The 27,643-nt window shown below is 44.0% G+C and overlaps 2 protein-coding genes across 2 annotated transcripts in view; one reads left to right on the top strand and one right to left on the bottom strand.

Moving 5' to 3' along the window:
- Positions 1-1,571, top strand: part of LOC138397516 (putative adhesion G protein-coupled receptor E4P) — a 33,416-nt gene extending 31,845 nt beyond the window's left edge. The window contains exon 16 of the mRNA XM_069491636.1: positions 1,548-1,571. Coding sequence (XP_069347737.1) covers positions 1,548-1,571 — 24 coding nt within the window. The remainder of the gene's footprint in view (positions 1-1,547) is intronic.
- On the bottom strand, positions 1,254-27,194 carry LOC138397512 (adhesion G protein-coupled receptor E1-like). Its single transcript, XM_069491622.1, has 17 exons — positions 27,183-27,194; positions 27,042-27,084; positions 24,718-24,755; positions 24,138-24,204; positions 21,293-21,381; positions 19,906-19,989; positions 16,438-16,615; positions 15,002-15,121; positions 14,377-14,576; positions 13,746-13,916; positions 11,697-11,891; positions 10,197-10,432; positions 9,096-9,162; positions 6,173-6,264; positions 2,784-2,952; positions 2,572-2,676; positions 1,254-1,635 (listed from the first exon to the last, which is right to left on the bottom strand). Exons 1-17 carry the CDS (start codon positions 27,192-27,194, stop codon positions 1,630-1,632), a joined length of 1,872 nt encoding a protein of 623 aa, XP_069347723.1. The 3' UTR covers positions 1,254-1,629.
- Positions 27,195-27,643: the final 449 nt, after the last annotated feature.

The raw sequence follows: 27,643 nt of genomic DNA, 5'->3' as shown, positions 1-27,643 counted from the left end.
AGGGGACGGCCACAGCGCTGGTGACGTGAGGCGCATGTCCTGAGAGTGGCGGACCTGACTTTCCAAGTTGTGTTGAAATAAAACACAGTTAATATTGTTGCCATTTCAATTTGCTTCTAGATGCAATGTTTAATTTTATTGGGACCAAAAAGGATGATATAGTGGTGGTTCTCAGCGAGGGGTGATTCTGGGACCCCCAAGAATGTCCGGGGACATTTTTGGTTGTCACGACCAAGAGGTAGGGTACTACTGCCATCTAGTGGGTGGAGGCCAGCGGTGCTGTTTGACATCCTACAATGCAAAGAACATTCCCTTACACTAAGGAATTATCCACCCAAATGTCAATAATGCCAAGGCTGAGAAACCCAGATGTAAAAAAAAGGCGCGGAATTTTTTTTTCTAAATCAAAGTGAGACATGGTCTTAAAAAGATAATAAAACCAAATTAGAAAAATTTTCATAGGTAAATTCATTTGCAGAAAACTCAAAATTTCCATGAAATTCTTGACCATTGAGATGACTATTTTCTTTCAACTTTCAGTATTGAGTATCTCCCTTCTTTGATTTCACTCGCATGTGTATATGAAGATATCAATGTAATTCATTCCAAATAGGCAATGGCGGAGTCTTACTCCCACTGTGATCACTCCCTTCTCAGTGGCACCAAACATGCTACCACCTTCTGGCCCTCATGACTAGCGGGTTTAGCAAACATGCTGTTACTCAAAGGAGCAAGATGACAAAAATTCAAGCTGTATAGGAGACCGTCATGAAATATGCTAGACTGGCAGCGTAACATAGCGAGATGCTGGGCTCTACCCCTTAGCTGTCGTGTAATCTCGGGGAAGCCCTGCAACCACTCTGACCCTCAGTTTCTTCATCTTGTAAAACAGAGCTGAGAACAGTGTCTGCTTCTTGAAGTGTTGGGAGGGGTCCATGAGAGAGGACCTGGAAGGTGACTGGCAGGGTAAACACTCACTTAAAATTCGCTATCATTGTTATTGATCCTCTGTCTCTGTCCACCCTGTCTACTGTTGCTGTCTGCATCCAAACCATTATGGACCTTGGCAGGCATGAGGCACAGGAACCACCACTGTGGAAAAGTTTGTGTCAAAGTAGCCTATGTATCTATGTGCTGTATCAGTTCTTTGGGGCTCTCACTACAGTTCCACTGGCCATTTCTTTAAAAGCAGGAAGAATCTTTGTCCTGGGGTAACTCAATCACAAAGACGACAACTGATTTATTGAGAGCTGCCCTGTGTCAGGCGCTGATAGGTGCTGCAAAACATGCTCGAAACCTTGCACCAAGGAATGCAGGAGAAAACAAAACAGTAGAGAGATGTTATTAGTCATGCTGTTGAATTGGGATCTGTTATTTCCAAAATCTCTGGAAATTACAGAGTTGCAGAACACAGAAGACAAAATGGTTCTTTGGAGCAGAAACTCTTGTTTCTCACCACTGCGTAAAACCGTGGGAAGACGGCCCCGTACATCCAAGCTCTAAATTGCCCAGCGAGTTCTGGGGCTGACGGGATTCTTCATTTGCAGGTTAAGCTGCGAAGAGACTTCTGAGTAGGCACGTGTTGTCCTAACGGTGGCTCCATAGCATATTTGAAAGCAAGAAAGGACTTTAACCCTGTGAGAGAGAAAAGAGAGTTTTTTCAGAGTCAGCAGCAGTTAATACCAATGTGATTCCAAGGGTCATACCTTCCGGGGTCTGGGTCTTAAAAATACACAGAGATAAATGTAACAACAAAGACTAGAAAGATAAACATTGAAATGTTAGAAGTGCTTGTCTCTAGGGTGGCAGACACTGTTGGCAAATCCAAAAACCATTCCCGGTCGCTTCACCCTCAATGGCTCCTATTCTAGAAGCTAGAAAGCCACACACAACCATCCCTACATCCACGGAAGATATTCCAAAGTCTGCAGATGCTCAAGTCTCTGACATAAAATGGCATAATATTTGGATATAACTAACACATACCCTTCTGTATACTTAAATCGTTACTTCTAATACCTAATATCATGGAAATGCTGTGTCAATAGTTGTTAACTGCACTGCTTAAAGAATGATGACAAGAAAAACAGCCTGTGCATACGCAGTATTTTTTCCAAATGTTTTCGATCCCCAGTTGGTTGAATTCATGGATGTAGAACCCCTGGATATGGAGAGCTGAGTGTATATGTGTGTGCACGTATGCATATATATGGGTATGTATATGTGTTTGTGCACACAGACACACACACCTGTTTTTTGCATTCTCTTTTGAGCCAATTATTAACATCTACCTGTCTGGTTCCTTCACTGATTAATGAGTAGAATAAAATCCTTAATGTGCTCATTTGATATCTGTATGAGTCACGATTTTATCCTTTTTTGGGTCACACAGATTGTAAGGGAAGCCCGGCTTCCAAACCCACAGTGCTCCACCCTCACTTTAATGCATGAACTAACTAAGGTGGGCACACTCAGCTCCCAGCGGGTGCTCGACACCTGGCAGCACGGAGCCTCGCTAAGCAGCGAGCCCACCTCCCTCCCCGTGCCTGCGGGAAGCACGCGGTCCCTCACCGTCTTGGACGTGGATGGCACAGAGGACAGCAAGATCACCGAGGACTGCGACTGGGAGCTGGGCCTGGGCTTCCTGGTGACCCACCTCCTGTACTCCTCACGTACCTGGAGACGGAGACAAATCGTTTGCAGATGAAGCGAAACAGTGCTGGTACAGGCATGTTGGGTGGAGGGCTTGCGGCGGGGAGACAGGGAAGGCAGTGGCCACACACCTGGCGGCTGAGCAGACAGTGAATGAGGAAGATGAAGGCTCCCTGCAGGCTGTTGACGATGGTGAACAGGTAGGCCATGACACCGGCTATGGGTCCAATCTGGAAAAGGCCCAACACCCAGCTGCAGCCCAGGACGAAGAGCTGGGCGAAGGCCTTGAAGGTCAGTAACCTGGGGGAGAAGATTTGCAGAGCGTTATGGTTCTAGGAGGTGGCCGTCGTCCTTGTGGGCCACGCTGCTAGGAGCCCTCTGAGGCTGCCACCGTGTGACCTGCCACCTGGGTGGGGACAAATGTGGAGTGGAGTCTGCGAGTCAAGATGCAGGGGAAGTGAATGCTACAGGAATGAAAACGCAGGCGGGCTGCAGACACACACAGGCACAGAGCTGCTCGGACACGTGTATTTAATGAACTTTTGCTTGTGGTCATGAAAAGACAGGAGGATCCACATGTCCAGAAATTTGGGGCACATCAAATAAATGGTAAAGCCATAGAATAAAACACAATGAAGCCTTTCTTTGTATTGATGGGAAATTCACCTAACATGAAACTCACCATTTTAGCCGTGTAAAGTGTGCAATTCAGTGGCATCGAGTACATTCCCAGTGTTCAACAACCATCGCCACTATCTAGTTCCACAACATCGTCACTGACCCCAAGAGAAACCCCATACCTATTAAGCATTTGTTCCTCATCCCTCCCTCCCTCAAGTGGAAACAGCCCAAATACCTATCAACGGATGAATGGAGACACAAAGGCAGTATATCCGTTCAATGGAATATTATACAGCCATATAAAGGAGTGATACAATGATATATGACACAATATGGGTGAATCTTGCAAACTTAATGTGGAGTAAAAGAAACCAGACACAAAAGACCACATATTGTATGATTTCAATCATATAAAATTTCCACAATAGGCAAATTTATGGAGATTGAAAGCAGATGATAAAGACATTTTTAAAAATAATATGAGAGTGACAATATGCTATAGCAGGTAGGAGGACAGGCTCTGGGTCAGACTGCCTGCATTCTAAGTCTCGCTGGTCTATTCACTAACTATGTGGCCTCAGGAAGTTATTTAACCTCACTGTGCCTCAATTTTCTCACTTTGACATAGGGATAATAATACAATACCTGTATGATCAACTTGTTCTCCAGATTAGAGGATGAGACAGCAAGACCCTTAAGGTGCTTAGAACAGTATCTGGCCCAAAGTAAGCATTTTTGTTAGCTGTTATGGGCCACAAGTATCGATATGAAACAAGCTCTATGCTATTTGGAAAAAGCAAAGTGCAGAGCAACATGTACAGTACCCTATCGTTTATGCAACATTAGGTGGATGTGTAGCCATAAAATGTTCTGGAAGGAAGCACACTTTGAGTGATAATGGTTGCTGCAGGTTGGGGCAGATCAGGAGACCTGGGAGTATACCAGGAAGTAAAGAAATGTTAATGGACGCAGAGCTTCCTTTGGGGATGACTGAAATATTCTGGAACTAGATAGCAGTGGTGGTTGCACAGCATTGTGAATGCACTAAAAGCCACTAATACCCTTGAAAGTGGTTAAAATGGTAAATTTCATCTTATGTGAAATGAACTGTTTAAATTTTTGCCATTTGTATGTATTAACTTTGTTTCAGTTTCTTAACTTTTGCACTAACTTTACAAAAATATTTAAAATGGATATGGGGTCAGACACTGACAAAAAAAGCAGCAGGCTGGGCACGGTGGCTCACGCCTGTGATCCCAGCACTCTGGGAGACCCAGGTGGGAGGATTGCTTCAGGCCAGGAGTTCCAGCCCTGCCAGAGCAGCATACCAAGACCCCATCTCAAGAAAAAATAGAAAAATTAGCCAGGCACAGAGCGCACCTGTAGTCCCATCTACTTGGGAGGCTGAGGCAGGAGGATGGCTTGAGCCCAGGAGTTGGAGGCTGCAGTGAGCTGTGATGACACCACTGCACTCCAGCCTGGGTGACAGAGTGAGACCCTGTCTCAATTAAAAAAAAAAAAGAAGCAAAGAAGATCCTCAGGTTACTGACAATAAAACCTATACAGTGGTCATAGTACTTTCTTAAATGAATGGTAGGTGAGTAAGAAAGTTAAGAAATTCAAGTGACACATAATAATATGCAAAAGTCTCATATCTCTAATATAAAATGATATATATGTAACTAAAATAATGAGATAGTTTCAAGGCAAGTCAGTGCTAAGGAATAAAAAAAAGAAAAAAAAAGAAAAGAAAAGGAAATAATGAGATAGTATATTTCACCCATTGGATCAGTAAACAAAACCAAAAACAACAATAAACTCCACTGTTGCCGATGCTGCAGCACTCTCATAATTGGAAACAAATTTACTGGAAACCCATTCAGAAGACATATCCACTAAAACCATTCCAATCCAACGTATGCTTTATTCAGGCAGTTTTGCATATTGTGTTGTAATCAAATAACCACAATGTAGAAGGATTTACCTACAAGGGTATTTAAGGCAGTATCATGTATAATAGAAAAAAACACAAAACAGAAGTAACTTAAGTGTCTATGAATAAGAGATGACTTAAGTACAATGAGCTTCATCCTTACACTGAAATGCTATGCAAAAAAATTATTGTAGAATAATTTCTAATTAAGTGATCAAATATGAATGATGTTATTAAGATAAAAATGATGAATAATAGTATGATTCTGTACCTTATAAATATGCACATATAAGTATGCATACAGAAGAATTAGAAATTTTAATTCATTAATTATTTGTTTTTATTTTCATTTTTTGAGACAGAGTCTTGCTCTGTCTCCTGGGCTAGAGTGCAGTGGCATTATCATAGCTCACAGCAACCTCAAACTCCTGGGCTCAAGTGATCCTCCTGCTTCAGCTTCCAAAGTAGATGGGACTATAGGTATGCGCCACCACACCCAACTAATTTTTCTATTTTTTGTCGAGACAAGTCTCGTCTTGCTCAGGCTGGTCTCAAACTCCTGATCTCAAGCAGTCCTCCCACCTCAGCTTCCCAGAGTGTCTGGCCGGGAAATTTATGAATAGTTGTAATATATGCAATACTCACTGTGCCTAGTAACTCTGCTAAATGCTTTGTAAGCCACATATAGTAAGCAGTGTTAATATCCTCATTCTACAGATGAGGAAACCGAGGTTCAGAGTGGTTATGTAACTTGCCTAAGGTCACACAGCTATTAGGGAGCAGCACTGGGGTTGGAGCCTCCTGATCTAGACCCTGTGCTGTTCTAAGTAGGCCTCATCACCTCTGTGTTGGGCACAGGATCCAGCATACAAAAGATGCACAGAGAACTTTTGTGGGAAGAAGGCGTGGAAGCTGGAAAAGGAAAGGAAAGGAAAGGAAAGGAAAGGAAAGCAAAGGGGGCTGCACCTGGTGTCTTTTAGCGTCGAGACTTCGGCATTGACACTGGAAAGCTTCTGCCTCAGGATGCATAACGTCCAAGTCAGGAGGACGAAGTTGACCTACAAAGTCAAGCAGAAAAGTTCGAGAGACTGAATATACAAATGCACAATGGCGAGACCGTCTATACAAAGAGAACCCTGACCCACAGTCCAACCCAGCAAGCCAAACATTGACCCCGGTGGCAATCATCCCTGGACAACCAGGTCTTGCTTAATAACTGATAACGTTCCTAATTTTTATCCCTGCTTCCAACTTAAGACCCAAAGGGGGAAGCCAATATGCACTCCTAACCCATCACGTAGGACAGCCCGCGTCTAGTTAGCGACCTGCCGCTGCCCGGTGCCAACAGCTTTGATCAGGGCAAGCCTGAAGCCCTCTCTCTTTTCCACTGTAAAGACATCCCACTCCTCTGCCCGCCTTTGAGTCTAAGACAAACGCAAATGACAGTGTCTGACTCCCTTACTGCTGTGCCCTCGCAGTCGCTGAGTAAATAGCCTTTACTTGTTCTCAGCTGAGTGGTCTTTGTTTATTTCCACAGGATGCATCTGATGAGTTAGGACACAGACTGTGAGCTTGAGTGGAGAGTTGTTAACTTCTCAGGCTCTCCCTCAAAACCACCGGAGCCTGGGACACACACGCTCCCAGGGCAGGGTTTCTCCACCTTGGCAGTGCTGACATGTGCGGTCCCATCATTCTTGGTGTGTGCTCGTGGCAGGGGGCGGGGGGTGCTGTTCCGGGTATTGCACGACATTGAGCAGCGTCGCTGGCCTCTACCCACTAGATACCGGCAGCACCCACCCTCTTCCTCGTGACAACAACAAATATCTCCATCCTTTGCCAAGTTCCTCTGAGGGGCAAAACTGTCCCAGCTGAGAACAATTGCTCCAGGGAGACTGTTTTCTCCAAGTGAGTAAAACTTCCAGGAGAGCTCAATGTCCGTGAAGATTTCAGAATGGGCAAGATAAACATGTCATTATCAGTATCAGTATCAATATCTTTCCCATTGTTGCTCAGTCCTAATATTATTGCACTCTGGTCGAGGCCAGACATTGTACTAAGCATCGCACATGGGTGGCTTGAACCCCCCCAGCACCTCTGTGGGGAAGGACTGCAGCGGGGGACTTGGCGTTCCAAGGAAGGAGACAGTGGTACGGCCGGAGGGCTGAACTTGCAGGGTTGGGGAAGAAAGAGACACTCAGGAAGCTGGGCAGGGCCAGGTCAGGGAGGACCTTAGGTGTCAGGCTTAGAGGATGGGCATTGTCCTGAGAGCAACAGAGAAACCACAGAAGAGGTTCTTGCAGAATAGTGTCAGGATCGATTTGGGGTTTTAGGAATATCATTCTGTAAAACCCTCTGTAAAACCTTTGTGCAAGCTCAGTAGAAGAGCTTGTACAAAAATAAAAGAAATCCACAGAGACCAACAATGAAAGAGTAATTATGAAGGCAGAATACTGGAGCTGTCCGAAGTGTGTTTCCTAAAATCAAGACTCTAAAGTGTTAGGGATTTAAGGGTCATTCATGAAGACAGGGGCAAGCCCTTGGTTCCATGGAAGGTGGGGAGTCCACAAAATGTAGCAAGAACCACATCCTCATTGAATGAATGCACAAAAAATATCTTGGAAAATGAGGTAAATTTTCTGTCCAGAAAAGGTTGGATGTTGGTGAACAAAAAAAGAGAAAAGGTAACAAAGTGATACCCTGGCTCAACAAAAAGAGAGAGAGAGAGAAAGAGAGAGAGAAAAGAAAGAAGAGGACAGGGGGAGAGAGGTGGGGAGAGAGGGGAGGAAGAGGAGGAGGAGACGGCAGGGGACAGGAAGAAACCATAGCTCTGGCCTCCCATGGGTTGGGAGTTGAAATTTATGTTACCTTCATAGTTTGGGAAACTCTGCAGTGAGAAATTTATTTAACATTGTTTCAGGTTGGTAGTGCCCTGTTACAGGTTGAATTGTGTCCCTGAAAAAGATATGTTGAAGCCCTAACTCCAGGATCTCTGAATGTGGCCTTATTTGGAGATAGAGTCGTTACAGACGTAATCAAGTTAAGATGAGGTCATAACAGAAAAATTTAGACACAGACAGACACACACACAGGGAAGATGATGTGCAGACAGACACAGGTAGAACACCACCAGCTACAGCCAAGGAAGGCCTGAGGCTACTAGAAGTTGAAACACATCCCTCCCTAGTGCCCTGAGGGGGAGTGTGGTCCCGCCCATACCTTGATTTCAGACTTTGAGCCTCCAGAACCTTGAAACAATAAATTTCTGTTGTTCTAAGATGCAGTGTGTGGCACCTTGTTAGGGCAAAATCTGATGGACATCAGAGAAAAACCTCTCTGGAGTATTCCCAAGACCTAGATCAGTCAAACATGAGCTCATAATTAAAAATTACCAGTGACACAAGGAAAGGAGCCACCATGAATGAGAGTCAGAAGAAACATCATCTGGCGGGACAGTAGAGGCTGGATTGGAGGCAGGGAGGCAAAGAGATGGTGTTCAACCTCCCCAGACTTCCCTTTGCCTTTGTCCACCATTCCCTCTGTCACCCCACTGTTCTCTCTTATAATTGCCTTTAATTTCTTTTTATCTCTTCTTTCCTTCAACATCTACATCTAGGAGGGACTGATAGACCCATTCTCACTGCAGCACAAAGAACAAGTGCGACGGATAAGATTGGTGTCCCTCTCAGAAGCATTTGCATTTCAGCATGAAAAAAACAAATCACAAGTCAAAGAAATCACTCTCTAACTTGGAAATCCCCAGAACCAAGGATCAGAAGGAGAACGTTTGAGGCGGTAAGTGACCTCAGCTGTGCACTTCTCTGGCGGTTCCTGATCCCTCGGGACCCCTTACTCCTGCTCCAGGACACATTTCGCCAAGCAATTTGCTTACCGTTATGATTACACAAACTGGCCCCAGGAAACTCCAGATGAACCCCGTCTTCGTATCCAGCCAGCAGCTATGGAGAGAAACAGGAGGAGTCAGCGCTGGTCTCAGAGTCCTGACCCTACACTTATTCACGCCCCAGCAACAGCACGAATTGAGGAGCACATTGCGGGGTGAGACTCAGACGGTTCTCCTGATGGTTCAGGTTGCGTTTCGGTTTCCTGTGGACCACAGCTCTCCCTCTCTCAGACTTTCCCTGGGAAAACGTTCCTGAAATGTTCCCCTGGTGCCCGATCTTGAGTTCATCCTCAATTCATAACCTTTGTGATACCTTTTCCCCCCATGCGAAACTTCCTGCTGGTACACATTGTCATTCCAATCTCACCTCCTCTGAGAAGCCACTCCTGACTGCCCTTAGCTAAAATATCCCATGTCTACCCCTGGCCACTCTCTAGCAGAACTCACGGCCTTCTTTTCAAATGGCAGCTATCACTATCGTAAGTATCATCTCACACAACTGTCTGTGGACTTGCAGACTGGCTTCCCTGCTAGACCAGGAGCTACGTAAGAATGTGGACCTTGAATGTTTATCCCCGTGTGCCCAGCATCCAGGGCAAAGCCTGGCATGGACAAGGCTTGTGTACTCGTTTCCTAGAAGGAAGGAAGGAAGGAAAGAAGACTGGGTTGCCTCTTTCTATCATGTTGCTGGTGCGTACTTGCTGCTTTTACCATACAGCAACCATTTTTCCAAGTTCAATAACAGCATCTTAATATTCCTTTAGCAGAAGTATTCTTCTCCCTTCCCCATTCACACACACACACACACACACACACACACAGATGAGAGAAGGAAAATAATGAAGTTAGGCCAAGCAGATGTTCTCTCCCTGGAATGTGAGCCTCAAGTATTATAGTAGTGACTTCTGGATTTGTACAGTGCACAACCTGTGCTGCTGTACATGATAGCCCTGGGATCAACAGCACAGAAAGTAAAAGCTCAATAAATGGTAGCCACAACTGCTACTGTTATTACTCTTCCTGTTCTTCAGTAATAATGATCCGGAACCCTGGCAGCAGGGTCTTCGGGGAGAAAGAGATGTCACTCACCGGTCATCCATCCCGTAGCCCTTTGGCTGCACACTGGCGGAGACAACCACCAGCAGTGCCGGGAGTCCGTAGCTAAAGGCACAGAGGTACAGCAACTTGACATTGTGAGAGCTGAAGTAATTCACCACCTTCAGGTTCCTGACCATCAGGAAAAGCATCACAGCCTCCACCAGCATCCAAAAGAAGCAGGCAAGGAACAGGTAGTGCAGAGCACCCGCGATGATGGCGCAGCCCATCTGGGGAGGAGAGGCACGTCAGGAACCCCCGCCCCGAGAGCAGACGGAGGAGAAGCGGGCAGGGGAGGGACTGCTTTGACTGGAGTTTCCCAACCCTGGCCCATTCACCCGTCTCACAGACATGTATGGGCACACGGTGGTTCCTAACCAGGGGCGGCGCCGGATCCTGGAAGGGGGACCCATGGTCCTGGTCTGTCTGGAACTGAGGTTTCCCAGGACATGTGATTTTCAGTGCTAGCCTGGAAGAGTTTTGGGAAAACTGATAGTTGATCACCCAACTTTAGGGAGTGTTTGAAGATGTGGGGGTTCAGCAAACTGCAGCCCAGGGGCTGGCTGCCTGTTTTGTAAATAAAGTTTTATTGGCACAGTGCCACACCCGTGCGTGTGTGTGTGTGTGTGTGTGTGTGACCTACAGCTGCTTTCACGCTCCAGCAGCAGCATTGAGTCGTCATGACACTGTGTGGTCTGCAAAGTTGAAAATATTTACTGTCTAGCTCTTTACAGAAAACCTTTGCCCACCTCTAGCCAAAGGATTGCGGGCTGAGGGTCCCCACCAGCATTTGGTTTTCAAGACACCAGAGCAGCTGAGCATCCCACAGGGAGAGGGGTAGTTCTGCACAAAGAATGACCGTCTCCCCCCAAATGTGAATAGTGCTCCTTTTGGGAAACCTGAGAGCCTGTGTGTCTGGTAAGGTTATAGGGCGTGAACTGGCCAATGTTCTTGCCTTCGTGGGGCTCACAGTCGAGTGCAGGAGGTAGAAATAAGGAAATAAATCAATGAATAATGAATATGGCTTCACATAAGTGCTGCGGGGGGGACAAGACACAGTGATAGAATGGAGTAGATTCTCAGCTGCTTGTTATTGACGCTTGTAACACTGTTGCTGTATCACCCTCTGTCGTGGGACACTGTCCTGTGCATTATAGGACGTTTAGCATCATCCCTGACCTCTACCCACTAGGTGCCAGTGGCACCTTCCCCCAGGTCATGACTACCAAAAATGTCTCCAGACATTGCCTCTGGAGGGACAAAATCCCCCAGGGGTGACAGCCACTGTTTAGAAAGTAACCAGGAGGACGACTACAACTCCATAACATGATCAGGAAAGTGATTTTAAACTGAGGACCTGGGGGAAGAGTGTTACAGGCAGAGGGCACAGCACGTGCAAAGGCCCTGAGGTCGGAACAAGCATCAAGGGAGTTGAGTAGGGACGAGCTGAGGCAGATGGGGAGATGATGGGGACACAGCCCAAGGGATGTGCACCTGGTTGTTGGTCTTGTCTATACCAATGAGGAAGAGAATCTCGGCCAAGAAGAGGCAAATGCAGAGGTTCAGGTGGAGGTAGGTGTTACGATTTTGAATGGAGCGACACAGCAGGAAGGTGGCAATGGCCAAGATGAGGCACACCAGGGAGATGATCATGCCCACGTGGCTGATGACATACAAGGAGAACTCCATCTGTCGGGAAGAAATTCCGCTGTTGGCCTCAGAATGGGATCCAAATCCTCCCCAGGCAGGAAAAAAAAAAAAAAATTATCCAGATCCCTGGCTTGAGCAGAAAGGACACAGAGCGTTTTTTTCCTTGGACACTCAGAGCGAGCTAGGTCCATCATCATCTTTTGCAATGCATTGCAATCCACACATTCCCAGCTGTGTCCTATGCTCTGCTCTGTGTATTCCTGGGGCTGGATGTCCACAAACTACATCTCCCAGAATCCTTTGGGAATAAGTTCATGGGTGTAATTGAGGTTCTCCAAAGAGATGCACTGTGAAAGATTTGGAAGGCAGAATGGAAGCCAGTACCAGCTTTCTTCAGACAGGAATCAGCTGTGGCTAAATTTCATATCCCAACTGTTCAGTTCCCAATTTTATGGGGTAGGGCAGGGACATGACAGTAGCAATATCTGACCACTGGATTACAGCTGCAGGTGGGGTTGTCACCTTGAAGGCAAAATCCAAGTGGCAGCTCCCTGACTTCAACTCCTTCATCACCTTCCAGCGATTTATGAGCACCCAGTTCCCTGGATTAAATCTCTTTCTGGTTGAAATACCTGGAGTGCTTTCTGCTTCCTGCACTGAATCCTGACTGACACTCAAACATTCAGGAATGCTTCAACTTCTGGGCATGGAACATGACGTGTTCAGCCCTTCCCCTATGCCATTCATTCATAATTCATTTTAAAATTAATGTTAAATTTATTTGAGTGCTTCCTCTGTGTTAAAGATATGCCAGGCACCACCTCATGACCTCATTTCATAGTATTGTCAACAAAGTGGTTAAGAAAACAGGCTACAGTTCTGCCAGTTTCTAGCTGTATGAGTCTGGATAAGACACTCAACTGGTCTGTGCCTCAGTTTCCTCATCTGTTAAAATGGGAATGCTCATAGTAACTGCTTTAGAGGGTTGTTTTAGGAGGATTAAACAAACATACTTAAAAGTACAAATGTGCCCGAAACATACTAAGGACTATATAAGCGTTAGGCGTCATCATTATTTTTTTTTCTTATTCTCATTTTTGAGTTGAGACAGCTGGGCTCAGCTCAGAGAGGTTGAGTGATGTGTCCAAGAAAACACAGCTAGGAAGGGCTAGAGATGGGATTTGAAAGTAGATCAGTCTTTCTCTGGATCTTATATTCAATGCTAAGCCACATGGTCCTCTAAGCAGCATTTAAGACATCCTGGCAGGGAATCGAGCCTCCAGTAAAGCATGACAGGCAAAGATACTCTCCACAGCACCCTGAGGATGTCTTTCCTCTCTACCAAATCTACTCATTCACCCAGGCTCGCTTCATATCCCGTGTCCTCCCTGACCTACCATCAGCTCTCCCTGAAACATCTCTGAATTCCTACAGCACAAGCTCTTGCTCCATTTGTATGGCTTGGTGGGAAGAGACCTCTGGAGCCAGACTTCCCTGGGTTCAAACACCACCTCCACCCATTCCTAGCTTCATGACTGGGCAGGCTAAAGAACCTCAGTCTCCCATCCTGTGAAATGGGTCCAAAAACACTTCCCTTAAAATACAGAGCCCAGCACACTGCAAGTGCTCGTTAAATAAGATCTGTGATTGCTGTGGTGCCCACACCTGTTTTGGGTCCTTGTTTCTCATTTTATACTTGAGCATCATGGCTTCCCCATAGGTCTGCGAATTCTGCCGGGGCAAAGGCGTGGCACACACCCCTTCAGTCCCTAGGACTCCCTCCCACAACACCCGACACCTCGGGGGACACGCAACTGATGTTTAGTCAATATTTCCCCGTTGGATTTGGCGCCGGGTACTCAGGGAACCAGAGAACAGACCATCCGTACTGACCGTGAGCTCTCCGGAAGCCATGATGACGGCAAGATTCACCATCCGATTGCACCTGCACACAGTATGTGTCTCGGAAGCTTCCTGGACCACACAGCCAGAGGTTGTCCATCTCCCGCCCTTCACATTTGTGCTCCAGGAAACACAAATGGGACTCTCTAACTCCTGCTTTGGCTGAAAAACAAAGGCCCTGGTCACCTGAGAATCCCCCCAAAATGAAGTTGATTTGGCCAACCTCAAGAGTATTAGAGGCAAGAACATATAAGGTATGCTCTGTAGGGAATGGAGGAGAATGCTGATATTTCAAAATGCAGTGATGAAATGAAATGTCTTAGAGGCCAGACATGTTTCCACCACTGACTTGAACATAGTTCGTGTAAACAAACTACCCATAAAGGTTCCTGCACGGATGTGACTTCACCCACCCTAAATATCCTGCCGGTTGCTGAATGGAAGAGCCCCGCAGGGAAACAGGAGAGCTCATCCCTCTGGAGCTGGATTTTGGGAATTGGCTGGAGGTGCCGGGAATGACGGAAGCTGCTGCCTTATGGGTGTCCCAACGAGAGCTGAGACCACGGAGAGTCAGGGAGTTCTCGATAGGTCGACAGGGGTCTCAGTAGAGAATTTCACAAACCTGGATGTTCTCCAGAGTGTAGACGACTGGGTCTGAGAAGTTCTCTTTCTTCCCCCCAGTCATGATGCCCCCAACAACACGAGAATTGATCTTCAGTTTTGTCTTGGAGTTGGCCAAGGGGGTCTGGAGGTCATGGAAGAAACGTTCATCTAAAACAGACTCCATGCCCACAAAGGAGACAAAAGCCACTCCGGCGGTCCCTGCAGATTTCCCACAATGAAGAAAAAAGGGGAATCATTGGTAAATAGTTAGTATAAATGATTCAACACACACACACACACACACACGTACACACACACACAGGCATGCACACATAGGAAGACACACTTTAATATCCCACGCACCTCACTGGGCTGCTCTGAGGGTTGAAATACCAATGGACTTCCAGATTGGAACTAAAACCATTAAAAAAAATCCTAAGGTGCTATTACCTGGAGAAATGTTGGCTACATTTAAAATTAAATTTGAATTTGTGGGTGGAAATTCTTAGCAGTTGGAAAACTCTCTGAGGACATGGACCACTTCTGCCTCCGCTCTTATTGATTCTGAACCACCTGGCGCTGGTCCTGGCATCTAGAAGGTAAATATTTGCTGAGGGAATGGGCCCTAACCTGCATTCTATTACCTGTGGATGCGGATTCTTTAATGGTGGAGCACCCAATCTTCATCTCATCCCCTTTGGCTTTGAAGTTCAAGGTTATATTCTCTTCATCACACTCTTCATTGATAACTTTGCTCTCAATATCTGAAAAGAGAAAGGGAGATTTTGTATGAGGTCACCCAGAAAGAGTGTTCACACTCTATAAAATGGCAACTGTCCCCCTAATTTCTGACCCCCTCCAACTTCCCTGGTCTGCTGTATTTTCCTCAAGAGCACTATCACTATCTGGTATATCATATGTTTGTTTGTTTATTGTCTGACTCAACTCAATAAAATATAAGATTTATGGCTGGGCGCGGTGGCTTATTCCTATAATCCTAGCACTCTGGGAGGCCAAGGCAGGAGGATTGCTTGAGCTCAGTAGTTCAAGACCACCTGAGCAAGAGTGAGACCCAGTCTCTACAAAAAAAAAAAAGAAAGAAAAAAAAGAAATGTTAGCTGTGTGTGGTGGTGAGCACCTGTAGTCCCAGCTACTCAGGAGGCTGAGGCAGGAGAATCTCTTGAGCCCAGGAGTTGGAGGCTTCAGTGAGCTATGATGACACCACTGCATTCTAGCCTGGGTGACAGAATGAGACTCTGTCACAAAACCAAAAAATTGTGAGGCCATTTGTGTTCACTACTAGTGGGAGTCCACCAAATACTCGAACTCTACCTCTTGATCTCCTGGGCATCCATTAGGATGGAATTTCTTAGGTTTATGTGACTGATACAGGACCTACTACCAGGAGTGGGTTGTTGCTGTAAAAGATCCACAGCACCCAGTATTCCCAAGTGGCCACCCATCAAGCATGCATCAGTCAGGAAAGGATTAGTCATGCCGCAGTAACAAACAAGCCCCAGTTTTAGTAGATTAGAAAATAACAAGGAGGTATTGCTCCTTAATGCTTTGTGTTTGCCATGGATTGACTGGGGGCCATGCTCTGTATTTTCCTTACTCTGGGACCCAGGCAGTTGGAGCAGCTGTGACCTGAAACACTGCCAGTCACTATGTCAGAGGGAAAGAAGGTTCTGGAATGTCTCACACCGGCAATTATTCTCTTCCCCAGTCCATTGGCCAGAACTAGTCACAAAATCCCAGCTAATCCCAGAGAGCCAGGAAGTGCAGTCCTACCACGTTCCCAGCAGGGGGAGCTGGAAATATTTGAACACAGCAAATAACCACTTTGTACCTTAATCCAGCACAAATATTGGCTGAATAAATTAATGACAGGCTCTTATCCCAGTGCCTGGCCCTTGCCAAGCACTCAAGAAACGGGAAATGTTATTATGATTAGACTTGCTTTGCTGGGAGGTCAGGGTTTTGAAACAGCTGGGGAAAAGGTGAGTGGGAGAGTCCCGGAAAATCCCTTTGCCAGAGTCACTCCTCGAAATCAAACCTTGTCATGAGTGGTTTATCCTACCCAGGTTTTCCGTCCGAATAGTCTGACTGATGTTCGCCGAGGGGTCCAGAAGAGCTGCCAGTGTGGTGCTTTCCACACTCTCCAGGACGACCGTGCCCAGGGCAGACGTCTTTTCCTTGGCGAATTTGGAAGATGTAGATATTCGTTCAAGCACAGGGGCAAGGCTCTTAGCCGTACTCTGCAAGGAAAGATATGTTTGTTAGTGTTCTCCCCCCTCTCCCTCTCTCTCTCTCTCTCTCTGTCTCTCTCACACACATACACACTCACACTAATGAAATATCAGCCTTCCTTTCTCTCTTTCGGAAGTGAACGTTGGGAGTCGAGACCAAAGACAAAGTGAAAGGACTATCCTATATCACCGTTATTTCTTATTAAAAAAAAAAAAAAAGAAAGAAAGAAAGGACCATCCACTCAGGCGTTTCCAGAAATACTTAAAATTTGTGCAAGAATCTTGTGCAATGATGTTCATGTTGAGACGGTTTGTGGAATGCCTAAATGCCCACTAGATCAATTAAATAAATGAAGATGAAGCAATCAAATCATGGGATCATATGCAGCTGTTGGGAGGAATGTTGCAGTATACCTATACATATTAGCAGGCAAAAAAAAGGTCCATGGGCTATTGTTAAGTCAAGGAAATTATAAAGTAACATGTATGTATTATCTCGTTTGGTTTAGAAAGAACAATCCTAATTTTTTTTTTTTTGAGACAGAGTCTCACTCTGTTGCCCAGGCTAGAGTGAGTGCCGTGGCGTCAGCCTAGCTCACAGCAACCTCAAACTCCTGAGCTCAAGCGATCCTTCTGTCTCAGCCTCCCGAGTAGCTGGGACTACAGGCATGAGCCACCATGCCCGGCTAATTTTTTCTATATATATTTTTAGCTGTCCATATAATTTCTTTCTATTTTTAGTAGAGATGGGGTCTCGCTCTTGCTCAGGCTGGTCTCGAACTCCTGAGCTCAAACGATCCGCCCACCTCGGCCTCCCAGAGTGCTAGGATTACAGGCGTGAGCCACCGCGCCCGGCCGAATCCTAATTTTTTAAAATTATATTTATGGTATTTATCTTCTGGCATATTGAAATAAAAATAATACACACTTATTAAGAATGTACAGGCCAGGCGCGGTGGCTCACGCCTGTAATCCTAGCACTCTGGGAGGCCGAGGCGGGTGGATTGCTCAAGGTCAGGAGTTCGAGACCAGCCTGAGCGAGATCCCGTCTCTACTAAAAATAGAAAGACATTATATGGACAACTAAAAATCTATATAGAAAAAATTAGCCGGGCATAGTGGCGCATGCCTGTAGTCCCAGCTACTCGGGAGGCTGAGGCAGTAGGATCGCTTAAGCCGAGGAGTCTGAGGTTGCTGTGAGCTAAGCTGACGCCACGGCACTCACTCTAGCCTGGGCAACAAAGTGAGACTCTGTCTCAACAAAAAAAAAAAAAAAAAAAAAAAAAAAAGAATGTACAGATTTCTGGAAGAATTAATTCCTGGAAGGGAAACTGCTGGGTGCAAGGGTCTGTGCAATTTATGTTGTTGTAGGTGCTAACTTACTGCATTCCATAAAGGCAACACCAGTTTGTATTTCCAGTGGAGAATTGTGAATCAGGAAGAGGAGCCTGAGTGGATGGTCCTTTCAATTTCCCTTTGGTCTTCACTCCAAACCGTGTCTTCCTGACATAGCAGAAAAATCTCAACTAGAAGCATCTTAGAAAAACATGGTCCTCAATTCTATAGCTCATGAAATTTCATCAAAACCACCCTCTGAAATGTTGAATCCATTCTTCTTAGTTGGAAAGATTATTTCATATCTTCAGGAAAGTAAAAAAAAAATTTAGCAAATTAAATATCCTTCGTGGTAATACTTTTGTGTTAAATTTAAAAGGTTTTGAAATCTTTTGTGTAATCTGGAAACATCAGTTATTTAAAGGGTTTAGAACAATTTGGCACATTGGAGAAGCTCACCAGTTAACCACATGGTTTTACTGCAAAAAGCAATCAGACTTGTGATTTTAAAATGAAGAATTTGAGACAACATGGCTGTTTATAAACTGTATTGAACGTTTAAGAGAATCTGAATTATTATTAATATATTAATAGGTTTGATCAATTGGATTTATGGGTCAGTCAAGGGCTCTAGTGACTTTGCCTGTTAGATTTGGAAATCTTCCTCATTAGGTACTTGAAATTGGGGGGAAATTAGGATATTTGTAAAGATTGTATAAAACATTTGAGAAAATTTAATTAAGTGTGTAAACAAGGTCAACTATTCATGAAAATGTAATCTGAAAACTCTATTAATATAATAGAGTGTACATTTAACAAATAAATATGTTAAATTAATTTTAAATTGGTAAAATTACAAGTAAATGTGTTATTCTTGTTTTCATACAAAAACAACCAGATTTATAAGTAAAACAACAACATCCCTAAGTTCAACTTAAAGGCTTAAGAAAAACTGAGTTTTCACATCTGCAACTGTAATGACTGAGCTGCCCCTAGGTATTTACCATGGAGAGATGAAAATTCACATTCACACATACTAAAACACTGCACAGGAGAGTTTATAGCAGCTCTGTTGATAACCACCAAAAGCTGGAAATGACTCAAATGTCCTTCCAAGATGAGTGGATAAACAAACCAAGGTGCATTCATAAAATGTGATATTACTTCAGCAATAAAAAACCAGTGAAGCAAGGAATGAGGCATTGATCCACGCTACAATATGGATGAACCCTGAGGACATGATGCTCCGTGACATAAGCCAGACACAGAAGGACAAATCCTGTGTGATTCCACTCACAGGAGGTCCCGAGAGTCGTCAGAGCCACAGAGACAGGAAGTAGGATGGTGGGCGCCAGGGGCTGGGGAAGGGGTGGGAGTGAGTGTTTCCTGGGGACAGAGCGTCAGTTGGGAAGATGAGAAAGTTCTGGAGATGGAGGGTGGTGATGGTTTGCACAATACTATGAATACACTAAATGTCACTAATGGTAAAAATTTAGAAAAAGTAGAAGAAGAAGGAATGGAACTATTGATAAACGCAACATCCTTAAGTCTCAAATGCACTGTGCTGAGTGAAAGAAGTCAGTCTCAAATGGCCATATACTCTGTGATGCCATTTATATAACGCTCTTGAAAAGACAAACTGCAGGGACAGAGATGTATAGAGGTTAGGGGTGAAGGGGGTATCTGACTATAAAGAGAAAGCCAAACAGAATTTTTGGAGGAAATGAAACTGCTCTGTATTCTGATTGTGGTGGTAGTTCCACAAATCTATTCCGGTGATAAAATTCATAGAACTGTACCCCTCCCAAATAATAATAATTTTACTGCACATTAATTTTTAAAACATTACAACTATAGGTTAAGTGTTCACTCACAACCCATTAATTATAAAGAGGACTTTCCACATCCCAAATGTGCCCGAATGTTTGAAACTCAAAACACAATTACAAAGACTTCATTTTTACCTTTAGAGAAACCACATAGGTTTTCTTTTCACACGTATTGTCCAGAACGCTGAAGGTGGCATTTATCAGTGCACAAAAGGAGACCTGTGCCCCAAAGAAACAGCACTTGTGAGCACTGACCCATCCATTCCTCCAAGCACATAATCTACAAATTGAGCCACCAGCCCATCATAGTCCTGAATCCCCAAGTATCTAGAATTCCCAGGAAAATAAAACTATCCTTTGATCAAAATTATAATCATATCACCTTTTCTCTTCCATGAATAAAAGAAGGAAACATAAACAATTAGCAAAACTATTTAGTGGGACAAAAAGATGGGGAAGTGTGTAAGCCAACAGTGGTTTGAATGAAATATTACTCAGCCCTGAAAAAGGAAGGATTTCTGATACACGCTATGGCGTGAATGAAGCTTGAAAACATCGTTCTCAGTGAAAGATGCCAGACACAAAGGAACTAATATTGTATGATTCCATGTATAGGAAATGTCCAGGATAGATGAATTCATGAAGACAGAAAGCTGGTTAGTGTTTGCTGTGGGCTGGGAGAAGGGAAGGATGGGGAGTGAGTGCTTAATGGGGATGGGGTTTCCTCCTGGGGGGATGAAAATGTTCTGGAACCAGAGAGTGGTGACGGTTGCACAACATTGTGGAGGGTCTAAATGCCACTGAATTGTGCACTTTAAAATATGTAAAATGGTGAATTTTATGTTATGTGTATTTTACAATTTAAAAATAAAAACAGTGGTCCAAGGTGTGTGGTAGTTCCAAAGCTAATTTACAAGCTCACGTTTAGAATAGTAGCGCCAATTTCTGGAGAGATTATAGAATCTTTACTCATCATAATGACTTCATTAGCTCAGAGGTCTGTATTCCTCACTGCCAGGCTGGCTGAGCATCACCCGTCCCATATCACTCAGATGCAGCAACAACACTTTCCCTGGTGGGGAGACTCCAATACAGTCTCCCCTTCTTCTTCCTCAAGTTTTAGGTAAGCAAATATCCTTCCTTCCCAGGTTCCCTTGCAGCTATATGTGACCATGTGACTAATTTTTGGCTAATCAGGTGTAAACAGAAGTGATGCTGGGTCATGCACTTAAAGGAAAGGACTGTACCTTTCACTTCCCCTTCTCCCCTTCCCAACACCTGGAATGCCAATGTGATGGCAGGAGCTGGAGCAGCCACCTTGGGCCACAATGTGGGAGCCTTATAGAGATGTCATTATCAGCACTGCACACCTTACACTCAGGCTATTACAGAAGAGAGAAATAAACTTCTATCTGCTTTAAGCCACTGTTATTTTTTCCTTTGTTAAAACTGCAAACACAATATCCTACCTAAGTGGCTTCTAGGAAAACCTCAAGAACTAGGAACCTTCAAAAACACTTACATATTCAGGTTTCACTGCTCCTCCCCCTTGGCATTGCTGGACCTGTTTATTATTGGGTATCACATCTTTCTTACACTTGAAGGGAAGTCCTGGGAAGAAAACAAAAGCAACCAAACCAAACATCAACCACAGCAAGGCAGGATAAAAAAGCAAGTCAGATTTTGTTCCCCCTCTCCGGCTTAACAATGGCCCATGGCCGTAGCACAAAATGGTGAAGATAAACAAACTACAGCTGTGCCTACATGAGGGATTCTACAGAGTGCAATATTGAGTGAAAACAGCAGATCAGAGAAGACCATATATAGTGTGATACCATTTTTGCAAAGCTCCAAAGCAAGCAAAACTAAGCAGATATATTGTTTAGGGATACATACCCAGGAGGGAATATTTTTTAAAAGTAGGAGAATAATGAACCCAAAATTCCAGGTGGGTCCCTCAGAGGAGGAGACAGAGTGGGAAGGAACATGCAAAAGACACAATGGCATTGACGATATTCTCTTTCTTATGTTGGGAAAGGCCTCAGGTATATTCATTTTATTGTTATACCTCATTGCTTCCCTATAAGTATTAATAACATATATTTTTAATGTATCCCATAATGCATCATTTAAAAATTTTAAACCTTTTGTGGTTCCCCATTGTTCTTGGGGAAAAAAAGACTCCAAAATTCTTCACATGGCACACACACAAGGCCCTACAGACTCTGACCTCTCTCCACCTCATCACACACATCTAATGCCACTTCCTCTTGTACTCACTTTGCGTGAGCCTCAGGGCCTTTGCACATGCTATAACCCAGAACACTGTGATACCCTCTCTTCATCTAGAGAATTCCTACTCCTCCTTCAAGTTTCCACTTAAATGCCCTTTGCATGGAGCAAATTCAATATTCCATTGGCCACTCCAAAGCACAGTATACATTTTCAGCCATTGCACTCATCCTAGTGATTGTTAAATATTACATAATTGTGTGTGAAGGAGCCTCCTGGATCCTTTCCTAGACTATAAGCTCCATGAGGATGAGAATCATGCCATCATATCCAGAGCTGAAGAATCCTCAGTACCTAGTGCAAGGGACATGTTTAATTAATTAATCAATTGATCACTGCTCCAAAAATAATTTATTGAATGAGTTCATTAATGAATAAAAATAAAAAGAAAATGTGGATGAGGTGGAAGTAAGAGAAGGATCCAGGCGTTGGGTAGAGTGAGAATTTCTGCAACCAAATCAAGACACCAATTCCATCACCAAGACATACAAGGAGATTATTATTTTTATAGCTGAAATTGCCGTATTTCTGGAAGCCTTCTGGATGGGGATGAAAGCCCACAGTGTAGCTACAGCTGTAGGAGCCCGGGACATTGGTGCAGACAGAATGTGGACCACACAGTGATGGATCTTGGACCACTCATCAATATCATTAATAATACAGAAGCAGTTGTTGACACATTACATCTACACTATGTCATCTAAGGGAATGCAGAAGGCTCTACAACAGGCTTATGTAGCATAAGAGCTAATATTTACCGAGACTTCCTAGGTACCTGGGCCTGCTAAGTATTTTACATGCATTAATAATCATAAAGTGTAGGTGAGGTGTACTAGTTTGCTAGGGCTGCCGTAACATAGCTCCACAAATTGGTGGCTTAAAGCAACATAAATTTACTGTCTCACAGCTCTGGAGGGTAAAAGTCCATAGTCCAGGTGTCAGCAGGACCATGTTTCCTCTAAGGAAGGTGCTAAGGAGGAATCTTGCCTTGCTTCTTCTAGCTTCTGGTGGCTGCCAGAAATGTTTGGCCTTCCTGGGGTTGTGCCAGCCTAAGTCCAATGTCTGTCTACACATGGCCATCTTCCCTCTCTGTGTGTCCCTGTTTCCTAAGTTCCCTCCTTTTTATAAGAACACCAGTTATATAGGATTTAGGGTCCACCCTAATATCATATGACCTCATCTTGACTTGATTACATCTGCAAAGACTATTTCCAATAAGATCACATTCATAGGTTACAAGTGGACATGGATTTGGGGAGCACACCCCATTTCCTGGCATGTGACATGCCTAAAGAGGGCTTGGAACTTCCACACCCCCTTCTCCCATCCCTTGTTCTCTGCATCTCTTCCATCTGGCTGGTCATCTTTGTCTTTTGTAATATCTTTTATAATAAATGCATAAATATAAGTAAAGTGCTTCCATGAGGTCAGTGAGCAAATTAATCAAACCCAAGGAAGGCGCATATGGGACTCGGATTTATAGCCAGTTGGTCAGAAGTACAGGTTACAACCTGGGACTTGCAATTGGCCTCTGAACTGAAAACGCTCTTGTGGGACTAAATTTTCAAACTGTGGGATCTGTAGCTGTCTCCAGGTAGATAATGTCAGAACTGAATGACAAGACACCCAGCTGGTATCTGCTGGAGAATTGCTTGTTTAGGGTGGAAGAAACAATCCATGTATATTTCGTTGACCAAAGATGAAGTATTCTGTGTTGTCCTGTATGTGTGAGAGTAGAGTAGGAAAGTAACCCAAAGTGATTTCCTTTCTACCAGCCATGGTAGGATGGTGGATATGTTCTTAAGCAAATTTCACCATACTAAGGGCAGTTGGAATGGGGAAGAGAGCTGGTTTATTCTCTTGTCCCTTGAATTTATATCTTTGAAAGCAGAGCCCTACTCATATAATGTGAGCATGGAAGACTGTGATTCTGGGAGCCCAAAGATTTTGTCATTCATAGGCCCTGCCCATGCCAGGATCCAGATCTCTTTATGGAGGTCACAGGAGTCTACTCAGCACCTCTTAACCAGTACCAGACACAAAATTTCTACCATTTCCTGGAGAAGCAAATTTACCTGTCTGGGGTGGTTGGGTAGACTTTCTTGCAAAGTCCTTTCTGCTTTCATTCTTCCTCAGATTATCCTGTCAAAGAAATAAAGCTAATTAGGCAGACTTTCACGGAAACTTCAGAAAGCAGGAATATGCATAAATGTGGTAGGGGTGAGCCCAGAAGGCAATATTGATTAAGGTGCTAGTAGGTATGGTGCACATGAGGTTCTAGACACTGATGCAAGTCTTTAAGTGACAGTGGAGGCATTGTCACTCTTTCCAGAGTTTCTTACTTTCTGCTGACATCTGAGACCAGTCAATTCTTGGTTGTGGGAGGCTGTCCTGGGCATTGTACAATGTTGAGCTGTGTCCTTGGTCTCTATTCACTAGATACCAGTAGCACACCCTCCTCGTACCCCTAAAGTTGTGACAAGCAAAAGCATCCCCAGACATTGTCAGATATCCCTTGTGGTAAAGGATAAAATCACCCTGGAATGAGAACTACTCCATCCTAAATACCATAGGGAACCTGCTAGTGTTAGAACAAGAGAGTGATGTGATAAGATGGACCAGCTGCTTCTCAAACCCAGGCTTCACCCCACTTACCTGAGCATTCACTGTTGACTGTTTTCTTTCACTGTTCTCTGGGGGTAAAAAGTAGCCATGAAATGGGATATGGGAGAAAACCCACCCTTGCTCACATCACTTCTTCCAGTTAGCCTCAAGTTGAGTCTTTCTCCGGTGCTTCTGCAGCCCACCCCAATTTCCCTCTAAGAAATCTAAAATGTATTGTAAAGTAGAATTATAAAAGGGAATTAGAATGTGGCTTCCAGTTTAATACTTCAGTCATCAGTATTTATTGAGCATCTACTCAAAACCAGACACGATGCTAAACCACACCGGTAGAGGTTAGTAAAAGAGATCAAGGGTGTCCTCCTGTGGAGTTTGCAGTCTGGAAGGAAAGGCATTAAGCAAATAATTACAGTGAAATAATTAAGTGATTTCAAGTGATGCCCTTAATAAATAGAACAAGATGACATGGGGACACACAGCAGAAGACTCCACCACATCAGGGTTGTGTGCAAGGCTTCCTGGAGGAGTCAGAGTTAACAGAGTTAATAACGTAGAAGCAGTTGTCAACACAGTACATCTACACTATCTCCTTTAAGGGAATGCAGAAGGTTCTACAACAGGCTTATGTAGCATAAGAGCTAATTTTTATAGAGCCTTCCTAGGTACCTAGGACTGCTAAGTATTTAACATGCATTAATGATCATAAAGAATAGGTAAGGTGTACTAGGTTGCTAGGGATGCCATAACATAGTGCCACAAACTGGGTGGCTTAAAGCAATATAAATCTACTGTCACAGTTCTGGAGGCTAAAAGTCCACAATCAAAGTGCCACCAGGACCATATTCCCACTGCATGCTCTAAGGAAGGTTCTTGCCTTGCTTCTTCTAGCTTCTGGTGGCTGCCAGCAATCTTTGACATTCCTGGGGTTGTGGCAGCCTAACTCCAGTCTCTGTCTACACGTGACCATCTTCCCTCTGTGCATGTGTCTCTTTTTCCAAATCTCACTCTTTTATAAGAACAACACTTATATGGGATTTAGGGTTCACTCTAATCTAATATATCCTCATCTTGACTTGATTACATCTGCAAAGACCCTATTTACAAATAAGATCACATTCACAGGTCCAGGTGGACATCAATTAGGGCAGCACAATATTCAACCCAATGAGCTGGATTCTGAAATGGCCTCAAGTTATCCCTGCCTCTTGGGATTCATATTCTTGTGTAATCTCCACCCACTGACTGTTAACAGGACCCAGTGACTCATTACTAATGAACAGTACACAGGAAAAGTGATAGGATGTCACTTGTGTGATTAGGTTATAAAAGACCATGACGTTTGTCTTATTCACACTCTGGCTGTTTCCAGTCTTTGCTGTAATAAAGCAAGCGACAGAGGCCCATGCATCTAGGAAATGAAGACTGCCTCCCACCAGCCACTGAATATGAAGAGCTCTTAAGGGCTCAGTCCAAGGGCTCTTACGGAACTGAATCTTTCCAGCAACCCTGTGAGTGAGCTTGGAGTCAGATCTTGTCCCAGACAAGCCGCTGGATGAAACTACAATCTGGAAAAAAACCTTGATGGCAGCTGTGCTAGACCTCAAAACAAAGGACCCAGCTAAGTCATTCCTGGATCCACACAAACATTGAAACAATAAATATGTGTTGGTTAAGTCACTAAATTTTGGGGGCAACTTGTTACGCAGCAACATAAACTAAGATCATACATCTTAGTGTTACTCCCACTTACAGAAAAGGCATATAGAAGTTAAATCATTTACTGAAAGCCAGCTAGGGAGGGGATGAAGCAGCCTTAAATCCAATCCATTTAACTCAAAACATGGAATTTTATGAGGATGAACAAATAAATAAATATATGATTGTCAGTAGTAAGAGCCAGGCTTCTCATTGTTGGAGAAAGAAATTACAGATAAGGAGACAGGGGAGGCTGAGACAAGCCTTGGTGTTGCGCTGGCATCAGAGCTAACGGCATGAACTCATGGGGTTTGGGACATAGACAGACAGACAGACAGACAGATGTAGGAATTGAATTTAAGGTGAGTGAGAGACAAATAAGTAGACAAGTTCAGAAAAAAAAATTAAATATATTTTTTGGAAGATTAGGAAAGAAACCTGTGTAGGAGACATAAACTGTAAGGCCTCTATACAGAGATGGTTATTTATGTCATGGGCTTAGACAATGTCTCCTTGGGCAACAAGGATAAAGGAAATGGACATGTTGGTTAGGACAGAGCTCTCCTCTCCCACCATGGCCTGACATTGGTAGCTCTCAGAAGATCTCCCAACTACCTCTCCATCCTTTTGCATGAAGAAAAAGAATATTGGGAGGTTCTTACCATAACAATCTGGATGATCTATATCCACCAAACGAGCCACCCACTTGAAGAAAGGATATTTTACCACACAACTGCAGACCTCAGTTATGATTTTGTTTTTACAATATGCTGTATACTTGCACGTTGCCAGTCCAGTCTCACAATCATTAACATCTGTGATCAAAAGAAAATATTGTTGTTTTTCATTTTCATTGAACTATACCAGTTCCCTTGCCTATGGAATCTGAACGCCCAACATTGTTTATAAATGTTCCCAAATGTCCTGAGGAACACAACTGTAGAGAAGAAAGGAGATGACCATTGTTCCCTGAGCTGGGATTAGGGTGGGAAAATTCAGCATTTACCACAGACTACTTAATGAGGAAATTTTTTTTTAAATTTTAAAAAGTTAAATACTGATACAGGTGTCCTTATTAGGAGGAACACAATCTTTCTAAGCAAGAGTAGCTATGCATTTGAAAGTTTTCCAAGTAAAATCATTAAGAGCAGATCTTGTTCATGAGAGAAGAATACCTTGAGTAAACTCTATCCAATCACATAAGCTTGTAAACACAAGATCTGGTGAAAGATTATCGCTACAAATTGTTTTTGGTACAAGGAAT

The sequence above is a fragment of the Eulemur rufifrons genome, chromosome 2 (genome assembly GCF_041146395.1).
Source record: "Eulemur rufifrons isolate Redbay chromosome 2, OSU_ERuf_1, whole genome shotgun sequence".
Taxonomy (NCBI): Eukaryota; Metazoa; Chordata; class Mammalia; order Primates; family Lemuridae; genus Eulemur; species Eulemur rufifrons.
Note: the sequence above shows the minus strand (reverse complement) of the source record. Positions and strands in the feature narration are given on the sequence as shown.